Source organism: Alternaria arborescens, assembly GCF_004154835.1.
Source record: "Alternaria arborescens strain FERA 675 chromosome Unknown contig_22, whole genome shotgun sequence".
NCBI lineage: Eukaryota > Fungi > Ascomycota > Dothideomycetes > Pleosporales > Pleosporaceae > Alternaria > Alternaria arborescens.
The window spans coordinates 123902-139903 of NW_021167877.1; the positions used below are offsets into that span (position 1 = coordinate 123902).

General features: G+C 50.1%; 4 protein-coding genes across 4 annotated transcripts; 2 read left to right on the forward strand and 2 right to left on the reverse strand.

The window, feature by feature from the left end:
* Nucleotides 1-1818: 1818 nt before the first annotated feature.
* AA0111_g8598 (Nitrate transporter) lies at nt 1819-3561 on the forward strand (the record flags this gene model as incomplete). The annotated part of the gene is made up of 5 exons (XM_028655062.1): nt 1819-1970; nt 2027-2045; nt 2104-2459; nt 2508-3325; nt 3377-3561. 5 exons carry the CDS (start codon nt 1819-1821, stop codon nt 3559-3561), a joined length of 1530 nt encoding a protein of 509 aa, XP_028503667.1.
* A 2141-nt stretch (nt 3562-5702) lies between these two features.
* On the forward strand, nt 5703-8342 carry AA0111_g8599 (hypothetical protein; the record flags this gene model as incomplete). The annotated part of the gene is made up of 3 exons (XM_028655063.1): nt 5703-5818; nt 5874-6173; nt 6233-8342. 3 exons carry the CDS (start codon nt 5703-5705, stop codon nt 8340-8342), a joined length of 2526 nt encoding a protein of 841 aa, XP_028503668.1.
* Nucleotides 8343-8416: 74 nt separating this feature from the next.
* Nucleotides 8417-9028, reverse strand: AA0111_g8600 (hypothetical protein; the record flags this gene model as incomplete). Its single annotated transcript, XM_028655066.1, has 1 exon — nt 8417-9028. The coding sequence occupies one exon, from the start codon at nt 9026-9028 to the stop codon at nt 8417-8419; it is 612 nt and encodes a 203-aa protein (XP_028503831.1).
* Nucleotides 9029-10438: 1410 nt separating this feature from the next.
* AA0111_g8601 (hypothetical protein) lies at nt 10439-15589 on the reverse strand (the record flags this gene model as incomplete). The annotated part of the gene is made up of 4 exons (XM_028655067.1): nt 10439-11121; nt 11177-12183; nt 12275-15204; nt 15467-15589. 4 exons carry the CDS (start codon nt 15587-15589, stop codon nt 10439-10441), a joined length of 4743 nt encoding a protein of 1580 aa, XP_028503833.1.
* Nucleotides 15590-16002: the final 413 nt, after the last annotated feature.

Genomic DNA, 16002 nt, shown 5'->3' on the forward strand with positions numbered 1-16002 from the left:
TGCAGGATCTCCGCGGGTGAGGCTCAACAGCTGCAGCTGAACCCACTGTGGGGCTTACCCACAATCTGCGCTACAACATACTTTCTCAAATTCTCGGAGAAGCTTCATCTTGATGCCACAGCTGAGCAGTTGAGATGACTTCTCCGGCCTTTCTCTCCGATGTCGCTTCAGCAGCGGCGGTATTGTTCACATGCCAGTACCTAGTTCCGGATGCTCCACCTGTGTAAGCTCTCGAAGATGCCGACGACCTCCAAAATCTGTTGCGATGTCACGATGATCCAGAGGCGGTCGCAAAGTGTCGACTGGCCTTGGCATAAAGAAAGTCAAATACCGTGATTACAAGAGAGCGATGACGTTGCCATGGATTTAAGACACACCCAAGATGATATACCCTTCAGAATCATCGGTGTTCTCCAAGTCCCCTCGTGCAAACTCCGTGTTCCCGGGGCGAATCCGCAGTCATGCGAGATAAGACACTGACTCCTCCATTGATTGGCTCAAGCGCGTTTCACAAGCACTCCGCCATCGTGATAGGAGCCGATCGACAAAAGGAAGAGCGATCTGGAGCCCAAATTGACAGATGAGAATTGTGCAACATGCAAATGCCTCCACCTGCTTAGTAGAGTTACGGTTGTACCAGCCGGTGGTCGCACCGCATACAAGGGAGGAATTGAAGAGGTACGCCAAAGCTTTCTACTGCTCTATAGCCTACAATAGCACTAATACAATTATTATCTATGTAGATATTAAGATTTAAAGTCTATATTAACTTAAAATATCTAGTGTTATTCTATAATGTACTGTTATAGACTGCAGTAGGCACGACTACTTACTCCCGCTCCTCGGAATTTCCCTTGTATACGGTACTTGCTTATCGGGCCACGTCTCCACACGCACGCGGCGGACACACACAACACTCATCACACCAAGTTTGCGAAATCATATGAACACAAAAACAAAGTACATGTTGTCAATTCAGTTGAGGTCCAGGGCTGACGTTTTAAGCTAGTGTTGTTTGCTGGCAGCACTTCCAGATGCTCTCGCGAGCGCCACCAGTTCGACACGTTTTGGTGTACTTATGCTAGGAACAGGAAGTTGTTGAGACAGAAAGCTATTTGCGACACAGGCATTTTGTCAAATACTGACCGCGGAAAAGCAGCAATTCATATTATCTTGAGACGTTCTGATAAGGATCCTTGTTCGCCTCAACTACTGTGAGTCTAGTCTCTCGCCTGGTTAGCGCCAAGAGATAAGAGAACGCCTTTGCCGTCCCCCACCATCCCGCGTCAAACCTCACTCCAGCGAACCACGACTTGTCGAATTGATATTCAGCCTCTTGTGCTCCAGCTTAGCCAGTCGATGATGAGATTCGATTCGCTGCAAGAGTATGTGGATCCCAAGTTAACGCCCTAGTGCTCATCGGAGGCACCCTTTATACCCGAGCACGCAGCAAAGCATACTTTCTCCGAAGCATTGGGCTCGCAGCTGCTAGGTGTCGCCAACGAAGATAACGAATTCGCCAATATTACTGCATACAGGCACGGAGAAGTCTGATCTCACTTGGCCTGGGGAACGATTTACGCCACAACTTTAGCTGTGCGTCACTGTGCTTCACCGCGGAAGTACCATCTTTGGGAGTTTCTGTATCAATCTATATAACCTCTCGACTTCCGTTTGGAGTTGCAACTTCAGCAAGCGTCCGCTCCCGTTTCCTCGACCGTACCTGTGAAGCATCACCAGCTGGTCACCCTTGTCTCATTCTCCTCAGAAACACTAGTGACCCAGCAGAATTTGACCCTCCAGGTTGTGTTCTTTATCATGCCGTTCGCAATTAGCATGCTCTGGTCTGCACCAGAGATCAACCCCTACAACAAGAAGGCCACTTCCATCCCTGTCCTGAACCCCATTAACAAGTATGGGCGTGTGTTTTTCTTCTCTTATCTGGGTTTCTTCATCGCGTTCTGGTCATGGTAAGTCTTTCCCCACATGCGGGTCTTTTCTACTGGAGCATGCTAACAATGTACAGGTACGCGTTCCCACCTCTGGTATGGTCACCCGCATTTCACGTCACTGTGCACATCAGTCCGACTAACACTTCCACAGCTGAGTAAGAGTATCAAGGCGGACATGCATTTGTCGCAGAACGAAATCGCCAACTCCAACATCGTCGCGCTATGTGCAACACTACTGGTCCGCTTCATTGCGGGACCTATGTGCGATCACTTTGGCCCACGCATCACCTTTGCATCGCTGCTATTCGCTGGAGCTATTCCAACCGCTCTTGCTGGCACTGCTCACAATGCAATGGGTCTTTATTTTATCCGTTTCTTCGTCGGTATTCTTGGCGGAACTTTCGTGCCCTGCCAAGTTTGGACTACTGGCTTTTTCGACAGGAACGTCGTTGGAACTGCCAATGCTTTGGTCGGAGGTTGGGGTAACTCTGGTGGTGGCATCACATAGTAAGTGCCACGTTTTAATCTACCAACGCTTTCACTAATGCCTTCCAGCTTCGTTATGCCCGCCATCTACGATTCTCTCAAGGCTGACCAGGGTCTCTCCTCTCACGTCGCATGGAGAGTATCCTTTATTGTTCCCTTCATCATGATCACAGCCTGTGCCCTCGCTCTTCTACTGCTGACCGATGATACACCTACTGGAAAGTGGTCTGAGCGTGGTGCTACCATCGTGTCCAATGCAGACCAGACAGTGGGCCACCACGCGTCTGTTGTTCCCACAACTGGAGCTCTGGACGACAAGCCTGCGACTACCGGGTCGATCTCCTCTAGTGACGAGAAGAAGCAAGAGCGATCAAACTCCGATGTCGAGTCCGGTCGCGGCGATGTCCAAATCATGGACGAGTTCCAACACGAAGTTGTCGTCAAGCCTACTTTGAAGGAAGGACTCAAAGTCATGTTCTCGCTCCAAACACTAATGCTTTGCTCGGGCTACTTCTGCTCCTTCGGTGGTGAATTGGCCATCAACTCCATTCTTGGTGCCTATTACTTGAAGAACTTCCCCTACCTTGGTCAAACGCAGTCTGGACGATGGGCAGCCATGTTCGGTCTTCTGAACATTGTTACCCGACCACTCGGTGGCTTTATCGCCGATCTCATCTACAAGGTCACTGGCCGCAACCTTTGGGCGAAGAAGTTCTGGATTCACTTCGTCGGCGTCATGTCTGGAATCTTTTGCATTGTGATCGGTAAACTAGACCCACACAACTTGAGCGAGCTGATCGGTCTTGTCGCTGTCATGGCGATCTTCTTGGAGGCTGGTAACGGTGCCAACTTTGCACTTGTACCTCATATTCACCCTCACGCTAATGGTATGTCTATTCCCTCACCATGACATGGAAAGCTTACTAACTATTCGAAAGGTATCCTTTCTGGTATTGTCGGCGCGACTGGTAACTTTGGTGGTATCATCTTCGCCATTATCTTCCGCTACCACAAGACGGATTATGCGCAAGTGTTTTGGATTATTGGCATCATGATCATTGTGCTTAACTGCATGTTCATGTGGGTAAAGCCTATTCCTAAGGGGCAGATCGGTGGTCGTTAAAGTCCATTTATGTTTTGTGTTTGTTGTTTAGCGTCTCGTACATATGATACCTCTGTTGATCGTACTTCTACAATTTCTAAAGTATGGAAACTAAAATCTTTTCATGGTGAACTATTCTTGTCAATTCTCTATGCTCACTCTTGGTGTGCGCAATCTTCTACCGTTTATGTGATGCTCACCGTACCGTTTACTCAATCGAGAAAACTATCAGTCTGTGAGCATATCGACATGAAGACTGCAAGGACTGTAAAAAAGATTGTGTTCACCAGCTCGCTCATCAAGACCCTGGTGAAACCAGAGGCAAGAGCAAAGGTAGAGACCATCACTGCCAAGACTGCACAGAAGAGCAAGCTCTATTGTCAAATTAACGAGACCGCTGCTCTAACAAATCCCTATCTAGCCAGCGGGGACCTCTCTGTCTTGGGGATGCAGAAGTTGGCTTACCTGGAAGTCAAGCAATCGCTGTCGCACGTCTTGCTATCTTGGATAAGTTGGATATTGTGTGAACCGGTGGTTGGTCATCTATCTTTTCCGGACGTGGCAGACCGTCTTATTACAATTCGGACAATGAGTCTTCTTGGCTCTCTATGCGGCACAAAGTCAAACTGAATCAGAAACTTGGCCGGAATGAGGCGCATCTCCGCTTGCTACCCTGGACGTGAAATTCACCCACGCCCTCTATGCTTCGGCCTATCGTCTCGGACGATAGGACCAAGCCGTATGCTGTCCACCTCCTAATCTTCGTCATCGTCGTCGTCGAGACTATCCATGCATTGTCTCAGTAGCTCAGAGAACCTACGCAATCTTCGGGGGAAGTCGGTTCCAGCTACGGCGACCTCTTCAACGACTAAAGAAAACATTTGAGCGACGTTCAATCTAGTATCAAGGTCAGTAGTTGCTGCTAGTTGAGCTATGACTACCTCTAGGGTGTCGGCGATTAATTGTGGTCCTCTACAGTAGCTCTTCAGGAACTCCGTGTTTTTCAGATATTGTCCATACATGGCTTCTCGCTCTTGGATAACAGCTTTCAGCACTTAGCGTACAGTTGTGGTTTCCTCTCCTGTATCCGTACCGAGCGTCTCGCCGATTTGCATCCTCATGTCCTCTAACAGCCCGGGCAGCTCCTTTTGAACCTGTATTTTGGCAGCCTGTTGGAGAAATCAGGTCGATGCGACGACGAACGCTCGACTGTATTGTAGAGGTACATACATGTCCGGTTGGGCCACAGGATCGGAAAGTCTAATTACCTTATATAACGTTATTTCGAGTTCGATGAAAGGCCTCCAAGTACCCCATTCAGATGTAGTACCGCATACAAGAGGAAGACAAAATAGGTACAGAGACACTATGCCTTGCCTTGAAGCCTACATCAATTTCTGAAAGAAACCCTTATAAAGACTAAAAGTATTGTAGGCTTCTAGACTGTTATGTCTATACTATAACTCTTAACATACATCATTGTAGGAGGAAAGGTAGGATGTACTCTATCGTGTCGTTTAAGTATTGTTACTTACCTAGGTACTTTAGTGTCTTTCACGGCCTCTTTTGCCCTGGTTTGGTCGGTGATGGCGTGACCATTTAATAACATGCCGAACGACTTGTTACGCCTCGGACCACCGAGCATCTCCTCTAGCGCGCATAGAGAATTTATGAAGGATGACCACGACGAGGCAGCGTAGCTGCCGTACACGAATGAGAGACGAGATGAGAAAAGCGGAGCCTCGCTACCCTGCTACCACGAATGGCTTGAAACGATTGGCTGGGAGCCGAAGCTCGCATAGAGAATATGGCGAGAACCAAGGTTTGGGGCTGTGCAATTTCATGCCAAGTGCGCTTGACTCAATACGTACTAGACATAGAATTGCACTTTCGGTGTCGGTCAGCTGAACCCCTGTTTACTTTTGCACACCGCAACCTTCATGCGTGTCGTTATAACCGCAGCATATATCCAGAATCGCACAATGGCTTCTCTGGAACAGAGATCGATCTACCTGGCTCCAGTAGCAAGTTCATACAAGCCGAATACTCTCACTAGGCAGCCACGCGCGCACCGCAGCTTTACGATCGCACTTTCGCACTTTAAATGTGCACACTTAACGGCACGTAAAAAGGTGCACTTTGCAGTCGCAACATTATAAAAGATGACGAAGGACTGGGATTTGGTGCAGGATGTGATCAAGGAGCTTTCTTTTGTGCAAAAAAAGCCCTTGGAAGAAGTCAAAGAGCTAATGGAACGCAAACACAAGTTTCGGGCTTCGTAAGTGTTCGAAGAGATGGAGATATGCTGTCATTATTGCTAACAACTAGTATAGAACGCGAGCCTATCGTATGAAACTGAAAGAATGGGGTATCATGAGGCACAAATCGCGAAAGATCACAAGACAGCGTCGTGAAGCACGACTACCAAACGAACAAAGTTCAAGCGAGACGGATCAGCGCAACGACGAATCCGTCGAGCCAGCTGAAGTTATCACAATAGAACCTGAGTCTAGGGAACATTGCACGAGGACTGGGGGCTGGCAGGTGGTGGCTAGTCTGCCGGCTTTAATCGCTGATGGAGCTGGTACCGTTGCGGAGCCAACTTTTCTGGGACTGTTGAGTCAGCCACAAGAGTACGGAGATCCCTGGTCTTCTCCATGTTTGTATTGCGTGTTCGCTAACCATGCAGTAGTCTGCAGCCATCGTTCGAGGAGACATGGTCGCACGATCCTGCGCAATCTTCAGACATAGTACTGGACATGGTTGGTGCAGTCTTGGAAGGCAGTCTACAAAAGCTCGAGAAGCTTCTTGTCGGTAACGTTGATCATATCAACGATCCCATAGGTCTGCCTTTCGAATCAGGTGCTCGATTTGCTGACCATCATGCTTTGAACGAGATGGTCATACTCCAACACCCGGATCAGACCTTGTTCGATATCGCTTGTGGCATGCCTTGCGGACCGATTATATGGGTCTTGTTCGCTTACGGTGCAAAAGGCTCCAAACACCCACTCGGAACAGACCTAGCCTTGCACAATGCTATCAAGAACGGCAGAGCTTATACTGTTCAGGCGCTGCTTCAGCCGGGTCGCTCAGACGTTAACGGGCTTCCAGGCTCGAGCTGGAGTCCTTTACGTCAAGCAGTATTCTGGAACGTTCCCGATGTTGTCCAGATCCTTCTTAACCGAGGTGCAAAGGTCGATGATGCTGGCCCTGCGCCTGGGAAACCCGGTGTTCACACGGCATTACAACTATGCTTGTTACATAGAATGAACACTTACATGGATCCCGCCGCTCGGAAAAGCTGCCATATGATTATGGATATGCTTCTTAGCGCTGGAGCGGACATTCATTGCAAGCCTCCGGAGCTCGTCATTCCGTCGAATTTTGCCATGTTCGTCAAGCCATGGGAAAATCGTCCATACTGGGCTTTTGAGCTCTCGCCAGATGAGCTCGACTGTTTTCGAATGTTCATCAGCAAGGGCGCTGAATTCCCATCACACTTCCAAGGGCACCCCTGCGAGTCTCCCTATAAGCATACGTTTGAGCACCAGGCGCTGTGGCATTCGACTCCTACTTTTGCGAGATGGCTTATTGATAGTTTTATGCCGACACCCATCAATAATGGCAGCTCCCTCCTATATGAGATATTGGGCTGCTGTCCAAATGAGAAACGGCATCCAGCCGATACTTTACGCGACATTCAAGTGCTCCTTCAAAAAGGCGTAGATCCAAATCGAGCCACGCGAGACAGCATCAGCCCTTTGCGTAAGTGCATTGCGGATTGCCCTGCCGTAGATCTTGTTCCACGTCTTCAGATGCTTCTCGATGGGGGCGCAGATCCTGAAGCCGAAGATGCGGATGGCGTCCAGCCGTTTGTTCGGGCGGCAGAGACATTCGAAGAGCCGCTTCTTTCCAAGGTCATGTCAGCGCTGGTGTCGAAGATTCCAGGAAAACAAGTACGACACATTAATGGTATCTCACATACATGGTCCGTAGGCCACTTCCCAATCTCAGAAGCGCAGACATACGATCAAGTCATAGCGTGCACACGCCAAACGGGCGACTTTATGCTCAACCTGCGGAGGATGGTTCCGGAACATATTCAAAGCATCTTCCAGCGAGCTTACTTCGATGTCGTAAGCAAATACTTCCTAGAAACGATGACCAAGGTGGCGAAATCCAAGATGCTGAGCTCGAAAGAGAAGGACGAGATCGTTTGGGTTGTCTCGATGCGAGATGGAGTCGATCTACCAAATTACAACTTCGACCAAAAGCTCGTCATTGCGTTGCTGGACCCACAACCAATACCAAGCGTGATGCTTGGGTCAGAGACCGACCCTGGTAGGACTGCTTCATCGAAATCCAATTCAGTGAGCGCTGCAAGCTCTCCAGCATCTAGCACTACGATCACTGGAACAGCCACCGACTCTGGAGTTCATACCCCCTTCCAGTTCAATGCTAGCAAGTCAACAACCAGAAAAGACCCCCCGATATCTACTGAATCGCCTGAATGGATTGACGACTTCTTTGTGGCATCTACGACACAAATCCGATGGCGCGACCCATGTGCACCACCCAAACCAGGGGATATTCAGAAAGCTACAGCAGTCGTTTTAACATGCAAGTGTACAACTTGTAATGACGGAAAGCTTCTCACGAAAGGTGAGCTGGAAAGACACAAGACTGAACACGAACATACGGCGGACTGCGATATAGTTGGTTGCAAGAGGCGCTTTTGCATTGAAAGACGAACTTGGGCAAATGGTGTGAGATGTCAAGATCATTTGTTCGGTGGTTGAGAATCGCCATTCAATTAAAGACACAGTAATACATATGCAAACACGCTTCTTGTATCCTCTAGCATTCCTTCCCCTTACAAGCCACTGAGACCCAGCGCCAAAGCAGCAAGCAAACTGTTTAGCAGCGCAATAACGCCCGCCAACACAACATTAAGCACCAACTGTACCGCCAAGATCAACAAACCCAGCGCACTCGTCAAGGGGTTGATGAAAATCAATAGTCCAGCGAGACCCAGAATTGCAACGGCAGCCGTAATCGTAGCGAAGATCTCAACGATGATGAGAGCAAGGAGAGCGCCCACAGCAATCAGTTGGCGCTTCTCTTTAGGTTGAGACGCGTCGACATCGGTGGAGGAGCGTTTTTCGTTTCCGTTGGCTGGCACCATGGGCTGTGTGGCGTTCGCAGGAGCGAGTTCGCGGATCTCAGACGTGGTGGAAGTAATAGCCGCGGTGATCTTGTTGAGTTGCTCGCCTACTTGGGGGATGGCGGCAGTCTTTTCAAGAATAGAAGAAGAAGTCGAGAGCGGAGCAAGAGTAGCATTGATGGCTCCCGTGTAGATTTGTACAGTAGCGAAGAGATCGGTGAGCAGGGACTCTACACTGCTTTCTTGACGCTTCTGTTGTACAACCGGGCTAGCAAGGGACAGGCCGCTGAGGGCGAAGACGGCGAGGTGGGAGAAACGCATTTTGGCGTTGTGTATGGAGTTCTTTTCGAATTAGGAAGGGATATTGAAGAAGCGGGTGGCGAAATATGCACAGGAAGGATATTGAGCGAGTGGATCGTGATGAGTCTCAACTAGTAATGAGAACAATACTCTTATATGCTTCCCACCTCTAGCACTCCAAACTTGTTTATACATGGCAGATGTTGACTCTGAGTTTCGCATGAGCAATGCTCGTCATCGTCAATTTCCCAGGGTGAAGGAAGCTCGAAATGGACATAGTCCGGGTATGCGGTTCGGACTGTTTTCTCGATGGGGAGGGATGATCGTCATAGGCGGACCCAGAACTATTGATAATACTTATCCTTGCTGTATATCACTTACACTCGCTTCGCTTCTGAAAAACCGTACCAGGACTACGATGCATTACAATTGCTGGAACATGTAAGTATAGAAATGCTGCGATGTCGTTCCTGCTGAACAGAGAGAAAATACTAGCTTCTGCTCAATGTTTTAATGACAGTAAGTGCAAGTGTGAAACTCGCTGCAGCACGTGTACGTTCTTTACTTGGACCAGTCAAAACACGTTCAGGGCCAAATCATGGATAGTGAAGACGCTTGTAGCCGGTATCCCGCACGCGGTGGTTTGATCTAGTGCCGTATACATCGTGTACGCCTATTCCGCGGATGTCGCCCCTTGTCAGCCACGCTAGTCAGACTGCGAAAAAGGAGAAGCGACGTCATGCCAGCACGAAGCTTGACAACCAAGCTTAATCACCGGTGGTAGAAACCCCTGAGCTCCATTGTCATTGGCTGCGCTCAACTCCATTGGTGTTTCCAGACACCCGGTATCCTTGTAGATTCTTTGCACGCACGATGTGATAGACTACCGCATACAGGAAAAAATTTGACAGGTATAGAAGTAACGAGTTGTATTTTACAACCTACATTAGCTTCTAATAAGAAAACTTATAAAGATTAATAGGTCTGTAGACTCCTAAATTCTCTATTTGTATATACATAGCTCTTATCATGCTTTCTTGTAGTGGGAGGAAATATTTTTCTGAAGAGGAACGTTTGGTTCTCTTCTTTGATAAGGAGAATCTAGAAAGAACGAGCTTCTTCGTGCGACAAGTTTAACAGGAACATGGTGAGCGATGCAAGGTCTTCAATAATACGCCTACGAATGCACCTACGAATGCTGTTTGCAAAACGCCCTGAGGATAATCCTCACCCACCTTTGGTCATTCCGTCCAAGTCATCTGTGTTCATCGTCATTTACAACCTCCTCATCAGTCATATCCGTCTAATCTAAAAGCTCCCTTTTCCATCACCAAGCCTATGAACGCGACCTGTACACTCAGTCGAACGATACAGTATTTCTCCATTGAGGTATACGAAGCCTCAGACGTCTTCTGGTTTCTTTACTTGTTCTCACTCGTCGCCAACGAGCCTTATTTCAGCTACTTCGTCGTCCTGATGTGTAATAGGTGTGTTGACACCACTCCAACCACTCTTTACTGGGCCGTCGTCACCAAAGTCCTCCATCAGCCTATTACCCAAGCCACCTTCGTCAGCTTCTGAACCCAGAGCGCCAGTATCGGATGCAATGCCGTCATCGTCAGAGTCGTTGCGACCACCCAAGCCCGTGCTATTGAGGCTGTTGAAGCTCCAGACTGGCTGGTCAGTATCATCCCAGACATTAGTGCCGGTGTTGTACGGGATCTCGTCAGCGTAACCCTCATCATCGGCATAGGCCGGCAGCTCTTCTTCATCACTCTGGCTCGCGGCTGCGACTCCGTTCTTTGGACGGTTCGCGGCTGCTGAGCGCGGATAACCACCCGCGCGCAGGGCTACGGCTCCCGCTGCGACTGCGCCAGCGCTCGACGACCCATTGCGGGACGAATCGCCGAGGCGCAAGCCGTTTCCCGCCGGTGAGCGGGAGCGAAGTTCTGTGTCGTTATCTTCGTCAGAGCCGGGGTTGCTGATGTCGGCGGTTACAATCTGCTGAAGGGAGGGAGGGCCTAAAGGGACAGGCGAACGGCGTCGGTAGAACAGAAGGTAGGCTGATCTTGATACAGCTTTCCGCCCCGATTCGCATTTGGTCACTATTGAGTCTGGTGAAGTTAGCATGGACATAACGACGTTTAAGAAGCATGAGGATAGGCTTACCATTGTAGTCGTACCACTGCTTGTCGAAGAAGTTCTGCGCAGTGGCTGTGTAATGACCGCCTCCAAGCCCACCGAAGTGATTGTCGACAGCGAACAGATCGTAAGTGAGATCCTTGCCCTCAGAGAAGCCGACTTTGCCAGACAAGTCTAGTCCCTCTATGGGGAAATCGACCAAATCCTCAATCTTGTCTCGGAAGTTTCTCGCTCCACTGAAGCGCTTGAGATGTATGATGAGAATGTCGGGAACAGTCCAGATCTCGAGTGTTTTTGTTGCCCTACGCCTTTCCTTACAACGGCTGCAGTACCACGCGTTGTCTTCCGAGAGCACTTCGCTCTTGGAGGATTCATTGAAACACTCATCGAGATTGATGCCATGCTTGCGACGGGCTGCACGCTTCTCTTTCTTCTCCTGAAGCTCTGGGTCATCAAGGAGTTCAATAGACTTCATCGAGTCCGCGCCCCTGGGATCATCTGCCGTCGTGGCCCCAAACAGTGCGTCATAAGCTTTGGAATCCCAATCAAGAACAAGAGCCTCGCCCATTCGAAGCAATCTTTCGTCAGACTCGTCTTCAGGATCATCCGGATAGTTCGGTTGGTCTGGCACCTTGCCTGCTTTCTTGTTCTTGAAGTTCTTGTTGTTTTTGTGTTTTCGTTCCATCTTGCGCTCGTGTTTGCGCGCTTTTTTGCTCTTCTTCTTATTCTGGCGGCCAGACCGAGCGAACTCTGGAGCTTCTGGCTCGATGGACTGCATTTCCTCGTCGCTACTAACATTGGCTGCATCGATTACTGCGTCCGCATCAACGATCGTGGCCTGGGATGCATCCTCATCTTCGTCGCTGGAAGTAGTCTCGCTTCCAGCAGCAGACGATTGTACAGATTCCTCTCGGGATGATGGTATCTTGATTCGCTTCGAGATAGGTTCAAGTGGTTTTGAGTAATCGACGGTACTCCAGCCAGTGGTAACGATCTCCGAGCTCTTCCTTGTATGCTTCATCTCAAACAGATTCCTGTCTCAAGTCAGTTTGTTGTTGCCAAACCTAAAGCGACTCTCCTGTATCTCTGCGCTGCTAAACCTTGAGGGGGATGCCTTGTACGTACCTGAACTCCGGATGGATATAGCTGCCCGGTCGAAGAATCTCAGGAATTTCATCAGCTTCGTTAGTTCGAGCTACAGGCGTATCCTTTGCATCCGTCATTGTAACCTCAACCATGTCCTCGCCTTCAACAGATCCATCTTGGACTTGGGGATCGTTTGGTGATGCGTCCTCTTCTGTTGTCAACACAACGTCGGACCCAGGACGCGACTGGTCTTGTCCACTAAGCTCACTGAGAATTGGGCGAGTAGTCATCCCAGCAACCCTAGCCAAAACCTTTCGGAGGATTGTGTCATAATCCTTCGCTTCCTCCCTGGTGAGGACGATAAAACTAGGCCACAATGCCATGGACTGCCCCGTCGCCCTGTATGCAGACTGGCTGGGTATCCGGTGGAACATTGGGAATACAACGCGGTCATGGAGCGGTGAAACTGTCTCCGGAATCTCCTCATCAGAGGACTGTGAAAGCATCACACGATATTTGGAGCCCTTCTTCTTAGGAACTGGCCAGTTGCTAGGAGCCATTTCCAATTCATAAAAGTAGATGTCATCTCGTGCGCCTATGTTCGACTCCGCTATTGTGGAAGCGTCGTCCAAGTGTCGATAGTATTTGTGGCTGTAGACCTCTGACGCCATTATGCGGTTGGCTGGAACGCCGCCACCGCGCTTGCCGACAAAGTCTTTCAAAGCTTTGATTGTGGTGTTCTTGTCGACGTCAAGCTCGATCTGGACAGGCTTGCCAGTCAGTGGCACGTAAGTGATGGTATGAGACCAGGACTGCTCTACCGGCAGCTGCAAGGTGAGCTGACTGTATGGGTCGAAAGTAATGCTGACTTTCTCGCAATCTGGGCATACCATGGTGTTCTTGTAGAATCCATTGAACAAATCCATGGCTACAGAGTCGTTACGCGCCCAGTAATTTTGTCTATAAATCTCACCGAGTCGCTTGACTGCCTCTGGATCGCGAAAGGTATTATCATCAGAGTCGGGATTCTCTAGGTATGGCTTCTTGATGATACGATTTAGATCTTCATGGAGCGCATCGACCAGCCAGCTGACGAACTCTTGAGAGTCCTGCTGCCCATAGCCAGAGAACATTGGGTTAGCCCTGCCTAGCTTGAGCTTAAAGTCCTTGGGCGAGACGGAGGAATTGTTGTCCAAGCCATAAATAGAGCTCAGTAGCCCGGCATACGACTTGGCGATGACACCTTTGAAACCGATGGGATTGTCCACGTTGACTTCGTCCTTCCATTTGTTGTTTAGGAAGTACATGCTTAGCTCTTCGACACTTCGTAGACATTGGAGAGCGGAGTTCATGTAACACGTGTTGCCAAGATTCGTAAGCCCGACGTGGCCACGAACTTTGCCATTCTGCTTCCTTCCACGCGTTACAGGGCCTCCCGTTGGAGTACTCCTCCCGCTGTTAGGATTGCTCTTGCCGACCAAAGCATTAGTCTTGCTCTTTGACGCCGTTTTGGTGGTCTCTGCTATGTATTCGCCTTTTTCATCGTGTTCCTCAAGTACAATAATTTGGTCCTGGGTCAAACCAGCATCGGCCAAGGTAAGGTCCTCGTTGGAAGCCTCGTTGTCTTTCTCATCTTTGCCAGTAACCAGCTCGCGCTCCGAGCCAAAGGCAAGGCCATTGAAACTTTCGACGCCCATGACAAGCGAAGGCCGCTGAGCAGGTGCTGGCGCAATGGGAGATCCGTTACGAGGGGACGCGTCAGGTGTTAATATGCCAGAGGGTTGCGATGGCTGGGGCTGATCTGTGGGAGCAGGCGTGAGTATCCGCCAAATGCGGACTTTGTTGTTAAGATCAATGCCGGCGGCTTTTTTCGCGGCTTCAATGAAGGCAACGAAACTCTCGTATCTGCTCGCAACGAGCTTTGCGGCTGGTGTGGCGCTGTCGGTGGGGTTTGGAGATTTTCGCACTTTTCGGATTGTGAAGATGGGAGGGTGCAGCTCGTAGGAAATGTCTTCGCTTACTCCTCCTGGTACCGTGTTGTGGGCGTACCGACGTATGATAGGACTTGACTTGTCGAGCCCATACCAGCTTTGAACCAAGTCCCATGCTTTGCGGGGCAGGATCTCAAAATCTTGACCCAGAGTCGCCGCCTTGCTGAGCGGGACAAAGTCTTCTCCATGCTGGTCGACCAGGTCCTCATGCATCAGCTCTGTGTCGACAAGATGCGAATTGTCTACCGCGCCGACAGGGCCCTCGGTTGCGTCTTTGCTGAAGTCATTTGGCCTGCTTATGTTTTCCGACGTCCTTGCCCAGACACGCTCTAGCCACTGCTCGGAGATAACATAGCCCTCCTGCCGGTCCACCAGAGCCTCTGTAGACATCATGCCCATGACGCGAGTCACCTGCTCGTCGATGCTGGGCATGTCGGTACGTGGAGAGGCGTCGCCGTGGCCGTCGAGGCCGCTGCCGTTGGGCGCATCGGCCATCTCGACCGAAGTTGCGCGCGCACTGCGCTGTGATGTGCTTGTAGGCAGGGGCTTGCCGGCTCGGGAGCCCGACTGCGCGTCGTTGGTGCGTGTGTTGTCGGCGTCTGGCTTGTCGTCCATGTCTGAATGGAGGCGCTTGGCGGGTGACGATGCCCGTGGAGGAGGCCTCTGCGAGTGTTGCTCGGCGGTTCGTATGCGGTCGAGATCGGTGAAGGAGCCCTCGCGGCTGTCGAGGGTCAGGTTGGCGTAGGCCTCGCTGGGTGAGCTTGCCCCCGTGTAATTGCTGTTGTCTCTCGCGGCAAGACTTCCAGAGTCAGGAGCGTCAACTAGAACTTCGTCGTGCAGGTGCGGTGGCAGATAGCGCGGTGGTGACGCTGAGGGTTGCGGGGAGGAGCGAGGGGACCCTACACCGACGCTTCCCACATTCGGTGAATGGTTGCCGTCGAGGTTGGACGAATCTTTTGGCGGGACCACGATCTTCCGCTTCTTGTTATTAGTGGAGGCCGTTTTGAAGCTGATTGCCTACCGTGAAGCCCGCGAAGAGCTTCAAGGCAGATTATACAAGGCGAACCAAGGAGGGTGAAAGGGCAAGCAAAAGGCGGAGAAAGATTATGCAGCGCGTAGCTAGGGCCGCAGTACCAAGAGAATGACGCCTGTTTGTTCACAAACACAGTAACACGGCGGTGAAGCAAACGTGGGGTAAAAGCGCAATGTCCGCAAAAATGAGAGCAGCGCCGTGCTATACGCCGTCGTCACTATCGGCTTCGAATCCCTCAGCCTTGCGGAGTAAGCGAGCTTGGCGACGCGGTGAATGCTCCACCCCTGTCGCGTATCTGACAGGACTGAACACTTGTTGGTCACCATCCATATAAAGCAAACCCAGAACAGGTGCACAACTAACAAGTTATCTTACAGAGCTCTGCCTTACAGCCTACATCAGCTTGTAAGCGCAGGATGTACACAGTTTGATAGAATTGTATGCTTCTAGGTCCTCCATCTATATACAGAGTACTCGTATCAGACTTTGCTGTGCTGAGAAAGGGTGTTCATGAAAAGGTGTTCAAGTCCTCTCATGAATTCACGTTTCCGCTAAGGCTCTTTTCCTTTTTCAAACATCACTTTGGTACATCATCAGACCTGACCATGTTAATTTTGCTTGCACAAGTCATGAACAAAGAGATGTGAAACGTATTGCAATCATGCACAACAGTGATTGAGCCTCGCTCAACAGTCATTATACTGTTAGCGCAGCAGTCTATTGGTATCTATGATACAGAGACT